The sequence below is a fragment of the Puma concolor genome, chromosome D3 (genome assembly GCF_028749965.1).
Source record: "Puma concolor isolate L17-30 chromosome D3, mPumCon1.1.hap2, whole genome shotgun sequence".
Classification (NCBI taxonomy): domain Eukaryota; kingdom Metazoa; phylum Chordata; class Mammalia; order Carnivora; family Felidae; genus Puma; species Puma concolor.
In genome coordinates this window covers 6,305,945-6,329,714 of record NC_141678.1, presented here as the reverse complement: position 1 = coordinate 6,329,714, position 23,770 = coordinate 6,305,945, and the positions used below count along the sequence as shown (strand labels likewise).

The 23,770-nt window shown below is 44.0% G+C and overlaps 1 protein-coding gene across 3 annotated transcripts in view; it reads left to right on the top strand.

Annotated features, from left to right (window-relative positions):
* The window catches only part of TCTN2 (tectonic family member 2), a 29,050-nt gene extending 5,280 nt beyond the window's left edge, over positions 1-23,770 (top strand). For 2 of the 3 annotated variants that reach the window (XM_086681496.1, XM_086681495.1), the window contains 14 exons: positions 45-145; positions 4,819-5,015; positions 5,445-5,571; positions 6,604-6,745; positions 8,246-8,311; positions 10,249-10,383; positions 10,867-10,944; positions 14,837-14,917; positions 15,464-15,575; positions 18,893-18,999; positions 21,872-22,031; positions 22,795-22,920; positions 23,070-23,158; positions 23,554-23,770. In XM_086681496.1, the coding sequence (XP_086537622.1) occupies positions 45-145; positions 4,819-5,015; positions 5,445-5,571; positions 6,604-6,745; positions 8,246-8,311; positions 10,249-10,383; positions 10,867-10,944; positions 14,837-14,917; positions 15,464-15,575; positions 18,893-18,999; positions 21,872-22,031; positions 22,795-22,920; positions 23,070-23,158; positions 23,554-23,657 (1,625 nt within the window). In that variant the 3' untranslated portion in view covers positions 23,658-23,770. Of the gene's footprint in view, positions 1-44; positions 146-4,818; positions 5,061-5,444; positions 5,572-6,603; positions 6,746-8,245; positions 8,312-10,248; positions 10,384-10,866; positions 10,945-14,836; positions 14,918-15,463; positions 15,576-18,892; positions 19,000-21,871; positions 22,032-22,794; positions 22,921-23,069; positions 23,159-23,553 lie in introns of all 3 variants that reach the window. The other variant, XM_086681494.1, reaches the window with a different exon arrangement.

Here is a 23,770-nt window from a genome sequence, read left to right as displayed (position 1 = left end):
AGAGTGTTTCATGGCTGGACTTCTCTGTCGTTTGTACTTTTCAGAGAATGTGACTGTTATTCCCAACCAGGTGTATCAACCCCTGGGTCCTTGTCCTTGTAATTTGACCGCTGGGGCCTGTGACGTTCGCTGCTGCTGTGACCAGGTAAGCTCTTTTCGATTACGGGTACAAAGGTTACTATACCCAATAGCATGTAAAGGATACAGTTCCCCATACAGCTTTTTCATAGATGGGCTTTGAAAAGTAAGATTGTGTTTTGTGTTGTAGATTGTTTTTTTTTTTTAACTTTTTTTTTTTAAAAGTTTATTCATTTATTTTGAGAGAGAGAGAGAAACAGACAGACAGAGCACAAGCAGGGTAGGGGCAGAGAGAGAATCCCAAGCAAGCTCTGTGCCATCAGCGTGGAGCCCAATGTGGGTCTTGAACCCACGAAATGTGAGATGGTGACCTGAGCTGAAATCAGGAGTCGGACGGTTAACTGGCTGAGTCACCCAGATGACCCGCAGATTGTTTTCAAATTGAATATTTTCTTATCTAGCCCAGTCAGTCTTATTTATGGAAGAAAAAATGTATCTCTTTGGCGAAGGTCATGATTGAGATGATTATACTGAAGATGGTTTTACTACGTTATTGAGAAGTCTTCACGAAAAGATAAAAAGGAAGGAAAATACATTATTTCAGTGATCTTTTTTTTTTTTTTTTTTTGGGCAAATGTGTAGAGGTGCACGACCCTCATGGCAATCCAATTTGAGAACATTTCCATCACCCCAACTGGAAACCTTGTGGCCCTCTGCGATCTCTCCCGTTCCCTGGCCTCAGCTCATCCCCAGGCCCCTCTTCACCTGCTGTCAGGCTCTGTGGACTGGCCTGTTCCGGACACGGCACATAAGCAGATTCCTCTTGTATGTGGCCTTCTGTGTCTAGCTTCTTTCACCCAGCATCTTGTGTCCAAGGGTCACCCGCGTTGTGGCCGGTGTCTGTTTTTGTCCCTTTTTATGGCCGAGTCACATTCCATCGCATGGACAGACCGTATGTTGCCAATCCATTCATCAGCCGATGGACGCTTGGATTGCTTTCGCTTTTTGGCTGTTACGAATGAAGCTTCCGTGAACATTTGTGTGCAAGTTTTGGTTTGGACGTGTTTTTCCATTTCTCTTGGATATATTACCTAGGGGTGGAGTTGCTCTGTCCTATAGGAACTGTGTGTTTAACCTTTTGAGGAACCGTTTTCCAAAGTGGCTGCATGGTTTTTACGTTTGCATCAGCAGTGTAGAAGGGTTGCAGTTTTTTCCATGTCCTCATCTACGTTTGTTACAGTCTTTTTGATGATAGCCATCCCAGTGGGTGTGAAGTGGTATTTCACTGTGATTTTGATTTGTATTTCCGTAGTGGCAAATGATGTTGAACATCTTTTGATGTGCTTGTTGGCCATTTTTATCTCTTTGAAAAAATGTCGCTTTAGATCCTTTGCCCATTTTTTAAAATTAACTAATTTATTTTTTAATTTACATCCAAATTAGTTAGCATATAGTACAACAATGATTTCGGGAGTAGATTCCTTAGTGCCCTTTCCCCATTCAGCCCATCCCCCGTCCCACACCCCCTCCAACAACCCTCTGTTTGTTCTCTATATTTAAGAGTCTTTTACGTTTTGTCCCCCTCCCTGTTTTTATATTATTTTTGCTTCCCTTTCCTTATGTTCATCTGTTTTGTATCTTAAATTCCTTGTATGAGCGAAGTCATAGGATATTTGTCTTTCTCTGTCTGGCTAATTTCACTTAGCATAATACCCTCTAGTTCCATCCATGTTGTTGCAAATGGCAAGATTTCATTCTTTTTGTTCACCGAGTAATACTCTGTTGTATATATTTACCACATCTTCTTTGTCCATTTATCTGTCAATGGACATTTGGGCTCTTTCCATACTTTGGCTACGATAGTGCTGCTGTAAACATTGGGGTGCATGTGCCCATTTGAAACAGCACACCTGTAGCCCTTGCATAGGTACCTAGTAGTGCCATTGCTGAGTCGTACAGCAAAGAGGTTTTTATCTGCTTTCTTCTCTAGGATTTTGATGGCTTCCTGTCTTACATTTGGTCTTTCATCCATTTGGAGTTTATTTTTGTGTTTGGTGTAAGAAAGTGGTCTAGGTTCATTTTTTTGCATGTCTCTGTCCAGTTTTCCCAGCATCACTTGCTGAAGAGGCTGTCTTTATTCCATTGGATATTCTTTCCTACTTCGTCAAAGATTAGTTGGCCATTCGTTTGTGGGTCCATTTCTGGGTTTTCTGTTCTGTTCCATTGATCTGAGTGTCTGTTCTTGTGCCAGTACCATGCTGTCTTGATGATGACAGCTTTGTAATTCATCTTGAGGTCTGGAATTGTGATGCCTTCAGCTTTGGTTTTCTTTTTCAACATTACTTTGGCCATTCGGGGCCTTTTCTGGTTCCATACAGATTTTAGGATTGTTTGTGCTAGCTCTTGTGAAGAATGCCGGTCTTATTTTCATAGGGATTGCATTGAATATGTAGATTGCTTTGGGTAGTATTGACATTTTAACAATATTTGCTCTTCCTATCCAGGAGCATGGAATATTTTTCCATTTTTTGTGTGGGTTCTTCAATTTCTTTCGTAAGCTTCCTATATAGTTTTCAGTGTATAGATTTTTCACCTCTTTGGTGAGGTTTATTCCTAGGTATTTTATGGTTTTTGGTGCAATTGTAAATGGGGTCGATTCCTTGATGTCTCTTTCTGTCGCTTCATTATTGATGTATAGGAATGCAACCAATTTCTGTGCGTTGATTTTATATCCTGTGACTCTGCTGAATTCATGGATCAGTTCTAGCAGTATTTTGATGGACTCTTGGGTTTTCCATATACAGTATATGTCATCTGCAAAGAGTGAAAGTTTGACCTCCTCCTGGCTGATTTGGATGCCTTTTATTCCTTTGTGTTGTCTGACTGCAGAGGCTAGGACTTCCAGTACTATGTTGAATAACAGTGGTGAGAGTGGACATCTCTCTTGTGTTCCTGACCTTAGGGGGAAAGCTCTCATTTCTTTCCCTCCTTTGCCCATTTTTCAATCGGGTTGTCTTTTTGTTGCTAAACTATAAGAATTCATTATACCTTCTGGATACTAGTCCCAAATCAGGTATATGATTTGCGACAAACATCTCCCATTGTGTAGGTGTCTGCTTTCTTGTTGGTGTCCTTTGAAGCCCAAAAGTTTTTTTAAATTTGTTGAAATTCGATTAATCAAGTTTTTCTTTTGTTGCTTATGCTTTTAGTGTCACATCTAGAAAAAGTTGCCTGATCCAGGTCAAATACATATATGTATATTTTTAAGTTTATTTATTTATTTATTTTGAGAGAGAGGGAGAGAGGGAAAGGCAGAGAGAGAATCCCAAGCAGGCTCCGTGCTGTCAGTGCAGAGCCGAACGTGGGGCTCAAACTCACAAACCATGAGATTATGACCTGAGTCGATATCAAGAGTCAGATACTTAACCGACTGAGCCACCAAGGTGCCCCTCCTCAAATACACATTTTTAATCCTTATTTGAGATTTAAGAGGAATGAGAGTTGCAAAAGAGGCACATTTACTGTGGCCCCAGTCACTCCTGTTTTTGGATGAGTGCAATTGTATCGTGGTTGGTTTTACAAAACAGAAAAGGAAAGTTTAGGACGTTTATTTATATTGTAACTCTCATACCAACAATTGCACTTATAATAACAATTATATTTAATTTAAGAATAGAGCATATCATCTGTCAATATCAATAGAAACATATGGTGTTCTCTTCCTCTTTCTTCCAGACTGCAGTGCTGTGCCCTGTTTCTAACCTCTTTCGTGTTTGTCGTATATGGTATCGATATACACAGCACCAGCCCCTGGCAGTGTTTAGTATCTGGGTCAGTGATATCTTTGGACAGCTGCAACTTATCACTTCAGACATGATCAGTTTTTCAATTTGAATTGTTCTTGTTTAAAGGTTATTTTCCGGGGCGCCTGGGTGGCTCAGTCGGTTAAGCGTCCGACTTGGGCTCAGGTCATGATCTCATGGCCTGTGGGTTCGAACCCGGCGTCGGGCTCTGTGCTGACAGCTCAGAGCCTGGAGCCTGCTTCGGATTCTGGGTCTCCCTCTCTCTCTGCCCCTCCCCCACTCATGCTCTGTGTCTGTCTCTCAAAAATGAATAAACATTGAAAAAAAAAAAAGTTATTTTCCTACTGTCAGGGAACAAAGGATTCGGGACATTTTTAACTTTTAGTTCTCTGAGTCCTCTGTGAAATGGGGGAAGAAAATGGATGAAGAACCGAATGCAGGAAGGAAGTCACTTCTTGGTGACATTAATTGGGTCGTGTTATAATACAGCGATGGCCTTAAGGTTTCTTAGGGAATACGGACTGTTTGCCCTAACTCGAGATGTCTTTAGGTTTCTCTGGGCTAGGGGTTTGGATGGTGATGACAATTAAAAAGGGAAGTTTACTCTGTTTTATTCCCCACTTGGAGTGTCTTCCATATTTTCTTCTCTTCATACTTTTGCTTGTTTGTTTGTTTTTGTTTTTTTGTGGGCACATCTATGTCCCCAGTAAGGATGGGGTTCCCTTGAAGGCCTGAAATTACTGACTTGGAGGCTCGTAGGGAGCTGAGGAGAGAAATTCTAGCAGGATTTTACTTTCTGTGAGCACATAGCACTGGCAGCCTGGATGGGGATTGTGTTGTTTCATCTTCCTCGGTGGTGTCCTCTTCCCCTGAGAGCTGGTGGCGGGCACCCCAGAAGCTTCTGTCTGCTCACCGCTCCTTCACGTTTCCTTCCAAGGAATGCTCGTCGGATCTCACAGGACTGTTCAGAGAGGCCTGTTTCACCGGCGTTTTTGGAGGCGATGTCAACCCTCTGTTTGACCAGCTGTGCTCCGCGCAGGGGGCGCCGGAGGCCCCTGGCTGGTTCCCGTTCCTGTGTGTGCAGTCGCCGCTGGCCAACTCGCCCTTCCTGGGCTACTTCTACCACGGCTCCGTGTGCGTGTTGGGGCCTCCACGGGCCCCCCAGGTCCTCAACATGAGGTTCAGTCTTCCATGTCCGTTAGCGACTTTGTTTTGTGTTAAGCCTTTGAGAGAATTGGGCCTCACCCAAAGGAAATTGGTCAGTTACCAATGGTGAATAGTGATTATCTGGGTTTGGGAAACCGGTGGTGGGCTCACGGGGACCTCAGTTTCTTTCTGGTACCTTTCTGTCATGTTGAAATTTTACAACTTTATTATTATTATCATTGAAGTAAAATTCACGGAGCATAAAATTAACCACTAACCACTTTCCAGTGTACAGCTTTTTGGCTTTTAGTACAAATATTTTTGTAATTAAAAAAGTAAAAACAAGAAAATGCAAGAAGAATTGTTTTTAGCAGATACTGGCCAGAAGGGGTAGTGATAATCCTCATCGATTTACAGTTCCTCTAGGCCACAGGCTTCCGCCGAAGTGTATCTGCATACTGATCTGAGAGACTTCTCAGACTTCGGTTACAAACAAGGAGATCCAATCATGACTGTGGACAAGGCATATTTTACCATTCCGCAGGTAATAATTTCAATTTTAACATGCTAGGGCCTTTTACAAATTTTCCCCTCCTGTCGTTAATTTGACTTACACTGCTGTTAAAAATCTCATCCTAAGTTATTTCTCCTGTGGACTTTCCAGGTACTCAACTCTTTATGGCCTGTGGATTTTATTTTTAATAGTCTCTCTTAAATTAACCACTGTTGTTGCTAAATCTCAGAGTGAACTTACCAACCAAAACAAATTCTATAAATTTCCCCGGAAATAACTACCATTCTGCACTTCTGTTAGTTTCACAGCCAATGTCTTGTAAGCTATAAGTATATAATCTAATGTAATATTCCAGAGATTTTGAAAAATATCTCAAGGCTATATAGAGCTTTGTGTGAAATCTTTATTTTTTTATTTATTTTTAAAAATATTTTATTTAGTTTGGAGAGAGAGAGAGACAGTACGAGCAGGGGAGGGGCAGAGAGAGAGAGAGGGAGACACAGAATCTAAAGCAGGCTCCAGGCTCTGAGCTGTCAGCACAGAGCCCGATGCAGGACTCGAACCCACGAACTGTGAAATCATGACCTGAGAGGAAGTCGGATGCTCGACCAACTGAACCACCCAGGTGCCCCAAAATATTTTTTTTAAGTCCAAAATCACGAGGAAAAAAGCATTTGTGGAAAGAAAACATGGGAGTCCAAATCGTCTCTCTTCACTGTTTAAGGAATCCATTTTTTACAGTTTTAACAAAAGTATGGTTGTCATGAGGGAGAGAAAATGAAGTTGAACATCATCATGTTTCTGCAAAGTCAATGGAGCAGAGCAGGGAATTTTCTTTGTTTTCGTTAAATAATACTTATTGTGACAAAGCTTCCAGACTTTGTGTAGCAAATTAACTAGATCATTTTCTTTGTTGGTCATCTAGCGAGTGAACTAGTCGTTATTGAAACTAAGCCACCAGTAGGAGCAGGCCGCAGAAAGAGCGCTTGCGTGAGATGTTGGTCTGTATTTTATGATTCGAAGAGAAGTCACAGCCCTGTTGGGATTCTCCCTCACCCTCAGGTGTCCCTGGCTGGGCAGTGCCTACAGAACGCACCGGTGGCTTTCCTTCAGAATTTCGATGTGCAGTGCGCCACTAGTTTGGAAGTATCCCAGGAACAAGATGGAATTATCAATGCGAAGATCAAGAATGGTGTGCTGGGAGGTACGTTGCATTGGTTTGCAAAAAGAACACAGACCCAAGTGTCGACAGAAACCGGGATCTCGTGAGAGTATAAATCACTTCTACTGGATCAATTTAAAATATTTCAGCTGTCCGTCGAAGAACGTGTTTTCTTCAGAAAAAGTCCCGTTCCATAGGATAGCACATTGCATATTAGTTCTTCTTTAAAAATTGAGGGACGCCTGGGTGGCTCAGTTGGTTATGCGTCTGACTCTTGGTTTCGGCTCAGGTCACGATCTCGCAGTCTGTGATTTCAAGCTCCACATCGGGCTTTGTGCTGACAGCTCAGAGCCTGGAACCTGCCTCCAATTCTGTGTCTCCCTCTCTCTCTGCCCCTCTCCTGTTCTCACTCTGTTTCTCTCTCGCAAAAAAAAATAAACACTAAAAAAATAAATAAAAATTGAGGCAAAATTCACATAACATAAAATCAACCATTTTAAATGTTTATTTTTATATATATTATGTTGAGAGAGAGAGAGGAAGAGAGAGAATCCCAAGCGGTCTCTGCACTGTGCAGAGCCTAACGTGGGGCTCGATCTCATGAACCGCTGTGAGATCATGACCCGAGCTGAAATCAAGAGTCAGATGCTTAACCAACTGAGCCACCCAGGTGCCCCTAAAGTCAACCATTTTGAAGTGTACAATTCAGTGGCATTTAGTACATACACAATGCTGTGCCACCATCACCTCTGTCTAGTTCTAAAACATTTCCTCCCCCTAAAGGACACCCCCCCCTCCGGTACCCACCAACAGCCTCTTCTTCCTCCCCGTGCCCTGACCCGTAGGGACCATTAATGACTCTCCTTTCCATCTCTATGGATTTGCTTGTTCTGGAATTCCCGTAACAAAGGAATCCTACACTACGTGGTCTTTTATGTCTGGCTTCTTTCACTTAGCATCACATTTTCAAGGGGTAGCTGCCGTGGCACGGACCAGAATGTCACCCTTGTTTATGGCTGGTCAATATCCCATCGCATGGATATCTGTGCCACGTGTGTTATCCGTTCGTCCTTTGCTAGGCATTTGGGTTTCCAGCTTTTGGCGACCGCGGGAGTGCTGCTCTGAACACTCGCGTGCAGATGTCTGTGTGAGCACAGGCTTGCGTTTCTCCTGGACCTGTACCTACCAGTGGCATTGCTGAGTCACGTGGTGATTTAACTTTCTGAGGAAGCCCCAAACCGCTTGTTAAGCGAGCGCTCCGTGTTACATTCTGCCTGGTCGTGGACTGCCTCTTTGTTCCTATAGGAGAGTGGCTCTCAGGATTATTATCACTGACTTTGGATCCTCCTCCTCCGTTGTTATCAGATGCCAAGAACAGTGGGATTCCTATTTGGTGGCGTCTGGGGAGCGGGAGAGTTTTGTAGCAGGCACACGGGTCAGGCGCAGTTATCGTATTTGCTTGATTAGCTTTCACTTTCAATAAGTAAATGTAATCATGTTGGGCCATGTCGTCCTATGAAGTTAATTTCTGTATCTTTTCAGGCATCGTTACACCAAGAGTAATCTATGAGGAAGCAACCGACCCAGACAAGTTCATCACCAGGACAGGTAATTTAACGTCACGCTTTTACATCACTTCTACAGAAATATGTGTGTCATTTCTTGTAAGTAGTATAGAGTCTTAGAGTAAATATGTTTTTATTAAGAATTTAAGGAGGTTCACAGCAATTAGAACTTTGTCTGTTCCACATTCTGTTTGTTCCCTGTTCCATCTTGCTTTGCTGAGGAGCGATATCTGTGCCCTGGAGCCAGTTGCCTAGTCCCGAGCTATGGGGGCTCCAGTGTCCCTGCCAGTTTTCAGGCTCTGTGAACCTTTTCGAAAATATTTTCCAGGGAACCAACATTTATGTTTCTTGTTCTCTTTTCCTTTTTATTTTTAAGGTTATTTGTTTATTTATTTAGAGAGAGAAACAGAGTGAGCGCAAGTCGGGGAGGGGCAGAGAGAGAGGGAGAGAGAGTCCCCAGTAGGCTCTGTGCTCCTTGCTGAGCCTGACGTGGGACTCGATTTCATGCTTGGAAGATCATGACCTGAGCCGAAATCAAGAGTCAGATGCTTAACCAACTGAGCCACCCAGGTGCCCCTTCTTTATTTTTTTTATTTTTTATTTTTTTAACATTTATTTATTTTTGAGACAGAGAGAGACAGAGCATGAGCTGAGGAGGGTAGAGAGAGAGAGGGAGACACAGAATCCGAAGCAGGCTCCAGGCTCCGAGCTGTCAGCACAGAGCTCGATGCACAGCTCAAACTCAGGAGCTGTGAGATCATGACCTGAGCTGAAGTCGGACACCCAACTGACTGAGCCACCCAGGTGCCCCAGGTGCCCCTTCTTAATTTTTTTTTTTTTTTTCAACGTTTATTTATTTTTGGGACAGAGAGAGACAGAGCATGAACGGGGGAGGGGCAGAGAGAGAGGGAGACACAGAATCAGAAACAGGCTCCAGGCTCCGAGCCATCAGCCCAGAGCCTGACGCGGGGCTCGAACTCACGGACCGCGAGATCGTGACCTGGCTGAAGTCGGACGCTTAACCGACTGCGCCACCCAGGCGCCCCAAGGTGCCCCTTCTTTAAAAAAAATTTTTTTTAAGACTTTTTTATTTTAAGTAATTTCCACATCCAAGATGGGGCTTGAACTCATAACCCTGAGCTCAAGAGTGACACGATCTACTGACTGAGGCAGCCGGGTGCCCCTCTTTCCTTTCTTTCTTTTTTTTCTCGCCTTAGCCTTTCTCTTACTCGTTTCTTTCTTCTTCTTCTTCTTTTTTAAAAATATAATTTATTGGCAAGGTAGCAAACATAGAGAGTATACAGTGTGCTCTTGGCTTCCGGAGTAGATTCCCGTGATTCATCGCTTACATATAAAACCCAATGCTCGTCGCAACAAATGCCCTCCTCAGTGCCCATCACCCGTTTTCCCCTCCCCATCCCCCGCCCTCCCTCCATCAACCCTTAGTTTGTGCTCTGTATTTGAGAGTCTCTTATGGTTTGTCTCCCTCTCAGTTTGTAACTGTTTTTTTTTTTCCCCTTCCCTTCCCCCATGGTCTTCTGTTAAGTTTCATCTTTTTTTCTTTTTGATAATTAAACTTTGCAGTTTTAATTCAGCCAAACAAATGATTCAGAGTTTGGCTAATGTCATCAGGATTTTTGTTAAGGATATTTGTATTTCTCTGCAGTATGTTGTAATTCTCAAATTTATTCATTCATCGAATCTTAGCAAATACCTACAATATAGTAGTGAACTAGACAGCAGGCCTCTGTTTCTAAGGAGCCGACCTTCTGTTAGCCTTTCATTTTTGACAAACATTCTACTGAGCACGTCTCTGTATCAAACTATGAGCCACATTCCGGGGGTACAAAAATGGAAGGGAAAGGATACATATTGTGATGCTGGGGGGGCGGGGGTGGCCAGTGCTGACTCGGTGGGACCAATAATAGACCTGAGCTCAAGGTCGTTAATTTATGACAGAATTTTTTTTTTTTTTTGCAGAAACACTTTTAAGTAATGGATCGGCCCCCAGAAATGTGAATGTGGAAGAACATTATATTTTCAGATGGAATAATAATACAATCAGTGAAATAAATGTCAAAATTATTAGGGTAGCAATTAATGCTCACCAGAAAGGTAAATCTGTTCAGAGCAGTGAATGTTTTCAGTTGAAAACTTTTTTTTTAAGATTCTCATAATTATTGGGGCGCCTGGGTGGCGCAGTCGGTTAAGCGTCCGACTTCAGCCAGGTCACGATCTCGCAGTCCGTGAGTTCGAGCCCCGCGTCAGGCTCTGGGCTGATGGCTCAGAGCCTGGAGCCTGTTTCCGATTCTGTGTCTCCCTCTCTCTCTGCCCCTCCCCCGTTCATGCTCTGTCTCTCTCTGTCCCAAAAATAAATAAATGTTGAAAAAAAATTAAAAAAAAAAAAAGATTCTCATAATTATTCTGTGTAAAACTAAGTCAGACTTTTTTCTTATTTGTAATTGTGATTTAATAAAAAAGGCTTTTTTTTGCATGTCAAAATGTAATTATAAGATAAAGAAAATGACACTATGGGGGATAATTTCTTTCCCTAGTAAAATGGTACACACTATATTTTGTCTTGTGTTTTATTTCTAGGGATCATGACACAGAGATTTACAGTAAAATTTTTAAGCTATAATAGTGGTGATGAAAAGGAATTTTCTGGAAATCCAGGTAAGATAGTGTATGTCAATCACTGATCCTACAAACATATTTTAATTGAATACTCCTGTACCACAGTGATGATTATAAGTAACTCTCTCCAATTGTAGTTTGTGATTCTAGCCTGTCTCTTTCTCTTTTGTGACACTGTATTCTTTTTCTGATAACAGCTTGGTTTTTTTTTGTTGTTGTTGTTTGTATAATGCCTTTGAAGTGTTGGTAAAATTAGCTTTTTAAGAAATAAGAAGCTATAGATGGAGACGCGATGGAGTCCATGGAGAGACTTCATGGGGACTGTGAAGTTCCAGGCATGTGCATTTTGTCATTATGTGCAAATATGGCATCACTTGGTTCGTTATATATTTGTTTGCTTCTTTAATTCACTGTTGCCTCCTTAGCGCTTAAAAACAGTAAGGAGAGGGGCACCCAGATGGCTCAGTCGCTTAAGCGTCCGACGTTAACTCAGGTCATGATCTCACGGTTTGTGGGTTTGAGCCCCTCATCGGGCTCTGTGCTGACAGCTCAGAGCCTGGAACCTGCTTCGGATTCTGTGTCTCCCTCTCTCTCTGCCCCTCCCCTGCTCATGCTCTGTCTCTCTCTGCCTCTCTCAAAAATAAATAAACATAAAAAACTTAAAACAGTAAGGAGAACTGCAGGTCCAATGTATCAGCTGTTAGTCACGCCCACCTGCTAGGCACTTGCAATGTGGCCAGCAGCATATGTGGACATGATAATATTTGGATATATTGAGTTGAATAAAATACATTCTTCAAATTAATTTCATCCCCTTTTTCTGTCTTTTTTTTAATGGGGCTACTAGAAAAAAATTTTTAATGTCTAAAAAATTCTAAAAATATGTCATATTTAAAAATCACATATGTGGCTTGCATTGCACTTTTATTGAACAGCACTGACTTGAACCATAGTAGGTGTTCAGTAAATATATGTTGGATGGATAAACTATCATTGTTTTTAAAAAATTTGTCCCTCCTTTTACTATTCTTAATCAGGCAGTAAGTAACCATGAAGGAACAACTTTTTTTACTTTTATTTATTGGTTATTTTTATGTATGTATGTATGTATGTTTATTTTTGAGATCAGGGGTGGGGCAGAGAGAGGGGGACAGAGGATCTGAAGCAGACTCTGTGCTGACAGCAGAGAGCCTGACGTGGGGATCGAACTCTTGAATTGTGAGATCATGACCTGAGCCGAAGTTGGACACTTAAGCGACTCGCAGACTCCCCTATTTATTTTCAAAACTTTTTTACTTTTAAATAACTTTTTAGTTTGCATGATTTTCAATATTTGTACATATTGATTTAATAATAATGCCTGATCTATTTTACATATATATTTTTAAAAATTTATTTATTTATTTTGAGGGAAAGAGAAAGCATGTGAGAGTGGAGGTGGAGGGCAGAGAAAGAGAGAGAATCCCAAGCAGGCTCTGTGCTGTCAGTGTGGAGCCTGATGTGCGGGTTGATCTCAGAAACTGTGAGATCATGACCTGAGCTGAAATCAGGAGTCCAACGCTTAACCGACTGAGCCACCCAAGCATCCCTGTGTGTGTGTGTATATGTGTGTATATATATATATATATATATTTTTTTTTTTTTTTTTTCCTTTTAAATGAGATTTTAGTGTACTTGTTAATGTGGAGTTTGGGATTTTATTGTCGGGTTTCGGGGCACCTTGGTGGCTTGGTCGGTTGAATGTCCGACTTCGGCTCAGGTCGTGATCTCGAAGTTTGTGGGTTCGAGCCCCATATCGGGCTTTGTGCTGACAGTGTGAGCCTGCTTTGAATTCTCTCTTCCTTTCTCTCTGCCCCTCCCCTGCTCATGCTCTCTCTCTCTCTCAGAAATAAACAAACATTAAAAATAGATTAATATTGTTGGGTTTCCTAGCAGGCTGCTGGAATTTAAGGGTTTTCATTCCATGATTCAATTTCACATGATTTCTGAGAAGCACCATCAGAACATGTGAAAAATGTTGAAGCTCTTGTCAAAAAAGAATAAATTGATTATGAGCCAGAACTGATCAGTCTGTGAAATAGCTTGTGTATATACAGCACTTTCTGAGGCAGGAGGGGTTTTAGGAAGACTACACGACATGGGCCCTCTCCTCAAAGAATTCACTGTCTCACTTGGAAAGACAGCACGGGGTCATGGAAACAACAGAGAACAATATAAGAAAATGAATAAAGGAGCACTGGGCTTACGCACAGGTACTCCAGAGCTGCAGGGAAGTAGAATGTTGACCATGCCCCTAAACTCTCCATCGTTAAGGAACCGTGTTAAGTATCTAGTAGGAGCAGGTTCTGATCTCAGTGTGGGAAGAGAAGCAGAGCGAGTCAGAGTTCTGCCTGCAGCGTGTTTCTGTCGTGGGCTGTGCGGAGGAGATTGTACCTTGGAAAGCAGCCAGTGCGGGCTGAGAGCAGGGCTAGCCCCGGGGAGGCCAACGGGGCAGGAGTGAGCGTGGGGGGTAGTGCACGCGGGCAGGGTCGAACGCGGCCGGAGGGGAGGCTGCTTGTTCCCGAGTGGTGAGAGGTGACGTTGGAAGCACAAACACCACGCGTGAACCCCAGTTGCATCCCGGTTTGTAGAAACAGCCCTGAAACGTGTTTTGGGGGACATCGGGGGAGATAGCAGTATGAACTGGATAGGAGTTGATTCTAAGGAATTATTAATTTTCTCAGGAGAAATATTGGTATCATGGTTCTGTAGAAGAATATCCTTTATTTCAGGAGATGTATGTCAGAGCTTTTCGAGGTGAAGTGTCAAGTACGCAGCTTATTTTCAAAAGGCCTTTTGCAAAAATTAAATATGTATGCGTAAGCTTGCATAATATAGACACGACACATACAGCTCAATATTGAGGGTCGTTGATTTTGGGTGGCGGCTACATCGGCGTCCGTGGTGTTCCTTCTGACTTTTGCGTACATATGGACGTTTTCCTAATGACAAGGTGGGAGCCGTAAGGTGGGTTAATAGGACACGAGTGGAAATAGGACCTGGACCAGACCGAGGGGTGGAACTGATTTACTGGAGACCCTTCTGTCGAAAGATTACCTTGGTGTCAGTCCCCTTTCAAAGCACCTGTGACAAAAGTGGTCGTGATCACTCACGAGTATTCATTACCTGGCCTGCTTGGCAGTGGATTCCTCAGTGCGAGGGGCCGGGGCTGACTCCTGCCTGCTTGTTACTTTCCAGGGTTTATCTAAAAAGTCGCACAAATATCTTTGTGAAAAAAACCCAGACAAAATGGGAGCGCCTGGCTGGCTCAGTCGGTAAAGCATCTGATTCTTGATTTGGGCTCCAGTCATGAACTCATGGGTTCGTGGGTTTGAGCCCCACATTGGGCTCTGTGCTGACAGCATGGACCCTGCTTGGGATTCTCTCTCTCCCTGTCTCTCTGTTCCTCTCCCACTTGTGCTGTCCTCTCTCTGTCTCAAAATGAATAAAAACAAACTTAAAAAAAAAGTAAAAACAAAACAGAGGAAAGGAACGAAGATGGTATCTCTTTTCAAGTGTATTTTTTTTTTTTAATTAAAAGAAAAAAAATTTTTTTTTTGAGAGAGAGAGAGAGGCAGGGCGGGGGGGGGGGCGGGGGGATGGTGGTGGAGGGGCGAGAGAGAGGGAGACACAGAATCTGAAGCAGGCTCCAGGCTCCGAGCTGTCAGCACAGAGCCCGATGCGGGGCTCGAACTAATGAACCGTGGGATCGTGACCTGAGCCGAAGTCGGACATGTAACCGACTGAGCCACCCAGGTGCTGCTCAACTGTATTCTGACACAGCTTTTTCCCTGTGCTTCCTTGTGTTGTGTATTCCTCTTTCATACTGTTTGACAAGGTCACGCTTGCTGTATCAGATTAACTTTAGCCACTTATTATTCTGTTTGTCTAGGTTACCAACTTGGCAAGCCTGTTCGAGCTCTAAATGCCAACAGGGTGAATAACGTGACGACTCTGCACCTTTGGCAATCGGGTAATCTGGTTTGGTAATATGATTAGCCCTTCGGTAAGCTAGAACTGGAAATATTGCCATATTCTGCATCTAATCACGTAATCTCCTCAAACTCCTGTTGGTTTATTTAGCCGGGGTGGGGGTGGGGGTAGGGATGGGGGAGATCATGCTTCTCCGTTTTCTCAAAATTGAACACTGTTTGCACCTGAAGAGCTAGTCATTTGTAAGAGAGACTTAAATACGGGGTTGGCTGGAGAGTCCCTTGTCGTGGTTGCCTGGAGACACAACTATAGATTTGTTCTGAACCATGGGAAACCTGTGCCTTGGTGGCACTTACCTGCTTCTGCCAGAAGGCGTTAACTCACATGTTTAGAATAAACCACTGATCCCAGTCCAGGTACAGAAAGGCTCCTTTGTTCAGCTTTGAAAGGAGTAGAGTGACAATGACCTCGGTTCTCAAAAACTGGAAACTTTATTTCTACATACTGTTTTCCAAGAAAAACTTTGAAGTAACTCTTTACTTTGGTTTAGCAAAAATAGTAAGAGGACAATCTTCTTATTTTCTAGCTGGAAGGGGTTTGTGTACATCAGCAACTTTCAAACCCATTTTATTTGGAGAAAATGCACTATCTGGATGTCTTTTAGAAGTTGGGACCAGTGAAAACTGTACTCAGCTCAGGTGAGTGTATCGTTGGCCAATTTTCCTGCGTTTTGAGTGGTTTGCTTACAACGAATTCACCGCACGAACAGTAAAGACAACATGACTGTGAAAAATTACAGTACGAATAAAAAGCTTTTGGAAAAATGGTAGTGGACAGTGAATAAGTACAGTTTATTCACAATTGGTTCAAATATTGATAGAGGGGGAAATCGAGTTCTTCCCTGGGACCGAAGCCCTTTCATCCATATTTATGCAGTTGCTCTGCTCAAGTCTGTTCATCATTGGAACCCAATCCTCCTAGAAGTACGAAAAGGGCAGGAGGCAAATATAATTGGGGTGGTTAACATTCAAAGAATACTTGTTACGTGGTGTATAAAGAACCTTGCACTTGTCTGGGTGGCATTTGGGAAGTGTGTTAATGGATATGCAAATGCATTCTTTTTTTTTTTTTATTGAGGTGAATATAATACAATTAATATTAAAAAAAAATTTTTTTTAACGTTTATTTATTTTTGAGACAGAGACAGAGCATGAACGGGGGAGGGGCAGAGAGAGAGGGAGACACAGACTCAGAAGCAGGCTCCAGGCTCCGAGCCATCAGCCCAGAGCCCGACACGGGGCTCGAACTCACGGACTGCGAGATCGTGACCTGAGCTGAAGTCGGAAGCTTAACCGACTGAGCCACCCAGGCACCCCCAATTAATATTTTATAGTAAATAATTCAGTGACATTTGATGCATTTATGATGTTGTGTACTCACCACCCCTATTTAGTTCCCGGACATTTTCATCTCTGCAAAAGGAAGTCCGTGCCCACTAACCGTCGTTCCCCCTCCCCCTTCCTCCAGCCACTGGCAACCACCAATCTCTAGGGAGTTACCTCTTCTGGACATTTCATATCAATGGGATTGTACGATAGGTGACTTTTTGTGTCGGGCTTCTTTCACTCAGCTTAGTATTTTTGAGGCTCATTCATGTTGTAGCAGGTGTCAGTGCTGGGCTCCCTTCTGTGGCTGAGTCATACTCCATTGTACGGCTGCACTACATTTGTTTATCTGTTCATCTGTGAATGGACATTTGAGTTCTTTCTACCTTCTGGCTGTTGTGAATAGTGCTGCTATGAACGTTCACATACCCATTTTTGTTTGACTCCCTGGTTTCAGTTATTTTGGGCATGTAGCCAGGAGTGGAATTGCTGGGTCACAGAGTAATTCTATGCTTAAATTTTTTGAGGAACCACTGCATTATTTTCAGTGGCTGTGCCATTTTATATTTCTACCAGCAATGTAAGGGTTCCAATTTGTCCACATCCTCCCAACACTTACTATTTTCTGTTTTTTAAATAATTTTTTTAATGTTTATTTTTGAGAGAGAAAGAGAGAGAGAGAGAGAGAGAGAGAGAGGAGAGAACGAGCGTGCGCGCATGAGTGTGGGAGGGGCAGATAGAGAGGGAGACGCAGAATCCGGAGCAGGCTCCAGGCTCCTAGCTGTCAGTGTAGAGCCCGACGCGGGGCTCAAACTCAAAAACTTCGAGATCATGACCTGAGCTGAAGTTGGATGCTTAACCTACGAGCCACCCAGGTGCTCCCCGATTTTCTGTTTTTTTGATAGGTGTCATCTCAGTAGTTGTGAAGAAATATCTCATTGTCGGTTTAACATTTTTTTTTAATGTTTATTTATTTTTGAGAGAGAGAGAGAGAGTACTAGCGCATGTGCAGGGGAGGGGCAGAGAGAGAGGGAGACAGAGGGTCTGAAATGGGCTCTGCATTGACAGCACAGAGCCCGATAGAGGCCTCAAACTCACGAACAATGAGATCATGACCTGAACCAAAGTCTGATGCTTAACTGACTGAGCCAGCCAGGTGCCCCTCATTGTGGTTTTTATTGCATGTATCCTTATACCCATTTTGTCTGTAACACATCCCAAGTAGTGTAGTTCTTTGGGAACTACATGGGAAAAGATGGGGGAGGCCCTAGACAGGAAGTAGACTACAGGTATCACTTACGAGCAGAGGCTCTTGATTGTGGGATAGAAGGCTCTCTCCTGCAGTTTATAAGGTTTTTACCTGTCAGTGACATTGTCAGAAAGGAAGGATGCTAAGTTCCAATTCATTTTTTTAAAGAAGCGGTTTTATTTTATTTTATTTTATTTTATTTTATTTTATTTTATTTTATTTTATTTTATTTTATTTTATTTCGTTTTATTTTATTTTGTTTTATTTTATGTATGTATGTATGTATTTATTTTTTTTAATTTTTTTATAAATTTTTTTTAACGTTTTTATTTATTTTTGAGACAGAGAGAGACAGAGCATGAACGGGGGAGGGGCAGAGAGAGAGGGAGACACAGAATCGGAAGCAGGCTCCAGGCTCTGAGCCATCAGCCCAGAGCCCGACGCGGGGCTCGAACTCACGGACTGCGAGATTGTGACCTGAGCCGAAGTCGGACGCTCAACTGACTGAGCCACCCAGGCGCCCCGATTTTTTGAGAGAGAGAGGGCACAAGTGAGCAAGGGACAGAGAGAGAGAGGGAGAGAGAGAGAAGCGGGGCTCACCTGTGATGGGGCTCGTGTTCACCCAAAATGGGGCTCGAGCTCACCTGAAGCAAGACTCGAACTCATGCACCTGAGACCATGACCTGAGCCAAAGTCAGTTGCTTAACTGACAGCCACCCAGGCGTCCTCTAATTCTTCATCTTCACTTAATCTTGTGGCTCAAAAATCTAGCTAGATACTTAAAAGGTTCTTTTTGCTATCGGATCACTATGGCCCATAAATTTATCCTGGTAACTTGATATGTGATCTACCCACCTCCCAACTTTTGTGACCACCCAATGGAGTCTATAAACTACATGATACCAACATAAGTTACTAACATTTGAAGTCCAAAGTGAAAGATTGCTTCTGTATGTCCTCCTCCCCAAGTGGCTTAGGTCCACCAAAGAGAACAAAGACACGAGGTGCCCGGGTGGCTCAGTCAGTTAAGTGTCTGGCTTTGGCTCGGGTCATGAGCTTGCGGTTCATGAGTTCGAGCCCAGAGTCCGACTCTGTGCTGACAGCTCAGAGCCTGGAGCCTACTTCAGATTCTGTGTCTCCCTCTCTCTCTGTCTCTTTCCTGCTTGCTCTCTTGTCTCTCTCAGAAATAAACATTAAAAAAAAGAGAGAGAGAGAGAGAGAGAGAGAGAGAGAAGAAAGACACCCAGCCAGCTTTTAATGCCAGTTCCTCGGGCAGCTTTTGATTTAGGCACCCGGCAAGCACAACCCAGATACTCCCTGGAAAGGACTTCAGGATGAGACCCACCGGTCATGTGCCGAGAAATGTCTTACTCTTTTGCAGGGAGAATGCTGTTGAACTACTTGATTCATTAGTACAAGCAACTCATGTTGCAATGAGAGGCAACTCCAACTACAACGATCCTAGCGATGGCTGGGTCGAAATAATACGTAAGTCAAAGCTGCATAGATGTGCAGCATGTAACTTGTTGCTATGACTACATAGTGCTAGCCCTGCGTGTGTGGGAGCCCCACAAGGCAGCTCTTCCTTTGCTGTGGCTCAAATGATGTTTGTTTTTAGAGGTTAATTCTCCAGCCAGCAGGCTCTTCACATCTTTTACCTCTTATTAACAATGCCCCCCCCTTTTTTTTTAAAGTTTATGTATTTATTTTAAGAGAGAGAGAGAGAGAGAGAGAGAGAGAGAGTGCGAGCGAGCATGTGTGCTGGTGGGGGAGGGGCAGAGAGAGAGGAAGAGAGAGAATCCCAAGCAGGCTTTGTGTTCAATGCAGAGCCTGACATGGGGCTCGAACCCACAAACTGTGAGATCATGACTTGAACTGAAATCAAGAGTCAGATGCCCAACGAACTGAACCACCCAGGTGCCCCACCATTTTTGTTTAAGAGAAAATCCACATGAAGTTCAAACTGCCCAGTTGTTTTATGAGCTAAGTCTTTGTAAAAGGAAGTCTAAATGAGTGCTGAAGCTTTTCAGTGCATTTCAGTTTGCATTGCTGTTTTTGACCGCCAGGGACGTAGGCAGATGAGAACGGACTTTTTAATTTATCAAAGCAATGTTGTTAACCTAAAAGAAAATAAGGTGATGGAGAACGTGATGCTGAGTGAAAGAAGCCAGACACAAACGAACACGAACTGTCTGATGCCACGTGTATGAAATGCCCAGAATGGGCAGATCTGTAGAGACAGAAAACACACTGGTGGTCGCCAGGGGCGGGGGTGGTTGGGAGGAAACGAGGAGTGACTGCTAATGGGCACAAGGTTTCTTTTGGGGGCATTACAAATGGAATTTGGCGATGGCTGTACAACTCTGTGTGTGTACTGAAAACCACTGAATTGTACACTTTAAATGGGCGAGTTGCGTGGCATATGAATTGTGTCCCAACAGAGCCGTTAGAAAAGAAAGAAGTTAATGTGCAGCAGGTCAGGAGAGCAGGGACCACCCAGGCCGGGTAGGAAGACTCGGGCCGGGGCGTCTGCAGCGAAGGGCTAGCAGGGGATCCATCGGCCAAGGAGGTGAGGTGCGTGGCACAGGCAGCAGCGGTGAGCCACGCTAGCTTGCCACGGCACACCCGAGTTCAGCTGTGAATCCAATACGTGTGTCTGGCCACTGAGCTCCAGCTCGCTCTGCTTGTCAGTGCAGAAGCTCGAGGCCACGGTTTGTGGTGGCAGAACTGGAACCAAAAGCCGGGGTTCCAGCCTCTTTGCTGTCTCCGCAGCCGGCAAGTCAGGCGGCAAGTCTTTCTGACGTCGTGGGGGGTCTTAAGTGTATAAATATGCTGAACAGAAAGAAAGCTTCTTCTGTTGCTCTCATTAACGGGTTGCCTTTTGGGGCCAGAGAGAGCTAACCGGCTCTGCAGTACCCGCTTTCCTAAGTCCCCTCCTGTCGCTGCGGGGGCGGCTGTGCCCCTCCCCTCTGCCTGGCTGGTGTAAGCAGCTCTCTGCGTCCTGCACGCCTTACCTTACCACCTTCGGTCGCTTCGGCTCAGCGGGCTGGAATTCGCACAAAGAACCATCCAGACACTTGCCTGTGCTCTTCTCACCCGTTGTGATTCGGTCTGGATCATTATGATCCCTGACCCCTCCCCTCTGTGGGCGGTGAGGGATCATGTCATGTCTGTGGGCTCGACGTGCCCGTATCACTCTCTGACTTTGGGAGGGGTCCCGGGGGCCATGGGGCCGCGCCCCATGCTCCAGCCACTAGACCCCGGGTTGGATCCTCATTTGGAAACAGAATCTTGTCAACTCCTGGGCTTTGCCACCTAGGCCGGCTGGATGGGCTGTGGACTCTCCGGGGGATGGAGGGAGGGGGTCAGGAAAGCACCTGAGAAGCGGAACGTGTGGCAGGTTTCAAGACCGAGAACCCAAGGTGGTTAGGTAAGAAAGCGGAGGTGATGGCATTTTGTTGCCTTCAAGGTGGAAGCAGTTAGCTTCTCTGTCACATGTAAGCCCAAATCAACCCTGGTCCTGGTTGATAAGCAGAAGAGAAGTGACGTTGAATGCGCGCATCGAGGAGGAGGAAATTGGATGTCATAAAAACACAGTGTCACCACCCGCCACCCCTCCTGTAATCCACCTCGCCGCTTTTCCCCTGAGGGCTGGTTTTCAAGATGAATGAAAGTTAATTTCCTCTTTAGTTCTATTCTCTTCCATGTGTGTTACTCTATGGCAACACATTAGGAAATTGCTTCCGAACTACTTAATCCCTACTAACTAAAGCTGTTAGCTGCATTTCAAATGTCGTACACAGCTTTTACGAGAGCAGTGACAGCATGCCCTTTGTCTTGTGGCATTTTACTGCAATTGTGTGGTATTTCTGCTAAAACTCTGGGGGAGCTTGGAGCTTGGGAACTGAATCAGGATTTATGGCTTTATTATGTGGGTCAAGGATTTTATTATTAAGTTGAGTTTTTTCACTAAAAAATTATTTGAGAGAGAGAGACAGACAGAGAAAGAGGGAAAGAGAGAATCTCAAGCAAGCTCTGCACTGTCGGCATAGGGCCCGATGTTGGGGCTCAATCTCACAAACTGTGAGATCGTGACCTTGAGCCGAAATCAAGAGTCAGACATCTAACCAACTGAGCCACCCAGGCGCCCCCGTGGGTCCGGGACTTTAAGGTTCCAGTGACTGACTTTACAAGGAAAAGTTTTGAACTTAATGGATAACACAGTTATTAGAGGTGAAAGATGCAGTAATGTGATTGCTATCTAATAACATTTCCTGTTTTCTCCCCCTGCATCATGACATTGTAGGAAAACTGTTACTAAATTATTCTTTCCAAAATGCACCACTTGACATCTCTGTAGGCGCAGATGCCCCCGACACAGACACAGGGGCAGACCCATCGGTGAGTGTGAATGGCATCTGTACGGATATTCCTGCCCGGCTCAACGTCCGCATCCTCAGCTCAGATGCTGGTGCAGTGGAAGGGATTACTCAGCAGGAGATACTTGGCATAGAGACAAGGTTTGATTGCATCTTGGATAAGTGTCGTTTGGAGAGAGTCAGTAAAGTTGAGAGTGCTCCGAAGAATAGAGAAATGCCAATTTACAGTCTGATCGTGTATTCACAAATTGCAAATATTAGCCACGGGAGTATATGTATAAATGGAATATGTATCCACTGTGTGTGTAATGGTAACTTGTTCTCACAAGTATTTGTGAAGCTGTGTGTGAGGGATTCTGCGGGGTCTCTTGGGGGGACAGAGATGAGCAACGGGTGCTTTGTGCTGAGCACGGTTGAAATCCGTGAAAGTAATAATCCACTGGGGTACATGATGGGGAGGGCGTCTCCCAAAGGGGAGTTGGGTGCGGGTGCCGGAACAAGAGCAAAGGGGGGATGCTGGATAGGCAGCAACGGCAGACGTTAACCACCAGACACACCCAGTAGTGCTCTGCTAAGAATGACGCGGTGCGTGTGCACGTGACACGTGACACGTATAAAGGCGCCTTCGTACTGCGCCTTGCACTTGGAAAATCCTCCCAAATGGTTAGCTGTTGTTCTTATTCTCATATTGTTTATTACTGTAGCTGGGTGATCGGCCTATGAGGTGCTCCTCTCTCTCTGTGCTATTAGAAATTTTACAGCATCCAAAGAGGGGGACAAATTACTAGAATTTGAACGTTTTTAAAGAGAATCCCAATTTATATTGTTGCTGTCAGTTACTTGATGCCCTTAACAGATCAGAAACGACTGGTGGATGTGTTACCTGCAAATCTTTTCCTCCCAGGCTCTCCCTGGTGAACTGGCAGTTCCAGTGTGGGCTTACTTGTGAAGATAAGGCCGACCTTTTCCCTGTCAGTGCATCCGTCCAGTTTATTAAGATACCTGCACAGTTACCCCGTCCACCAACAAGGTAAACCGGTTGGCAACCTAAGTTGATGTTATTAGGAAGCAGAAAAATATATACTGGAAAATAAGTTTATTTCTTTCATCAGGTTTTGATGCGTCTCATCAAAAGCGTGCTTTGTTGTACCTACTGTAATCTTCTAAAATGTTTTGTAGATTCCAGATCAATTTTACAGAGTATGACTGTAACAGAAATGAAGTGTGTTGGCCACAACTTCTATATCCTGTGACCCGGTATTATCAAGGTAGGGTAAAGCAGATTTCTGGAATGGTTATCATTATGTAATGTGGGGGAGGGGAAGAGAGAGAGGGAGAGAGAGAGAGAATCCTGAGCCGGCTCTACGCTGTCGGTGCGCAGAGCCCGATTCGGGGCTTGACTTCACGAACTGTGAGATCATGACCTGAGCTGAAATCAAGGGTCAGACGCTTAACCAACTGGGCCACCCAGGTGCCCCCATAATATTAAAAAAAATGTGTCACAGAAAACTTAAAACACATAGAAAAAAGTTAAAAAAAAATTACCAGTAAGGTTACCACTCAGAAATTATCACTATTATTGTTTTGGTTTACTTCTACCTAAATAATTACCAAAAAAGTTAAAAAGTAAGAATTTTGCTTCATTTCATTCATTTTTTTGCAGGGGAGCCTTATTCTCAGTGCATGGCCAAGGGCTTACTATTGGTATCGTTTTTCACGTTAGCTGTGTTCCTCAGTAGCCCCTGGGCCAAAACATGCCAAGTGTGAAATTTCAGCTACCATCTGACTTCTTGCAGACCACAGACTTCAGTGATTTGTTGTACTTCTGTGTACCTCTCTGTAAAATTATAATAAATGCGGTGCTTTATTTTCATAGCAAA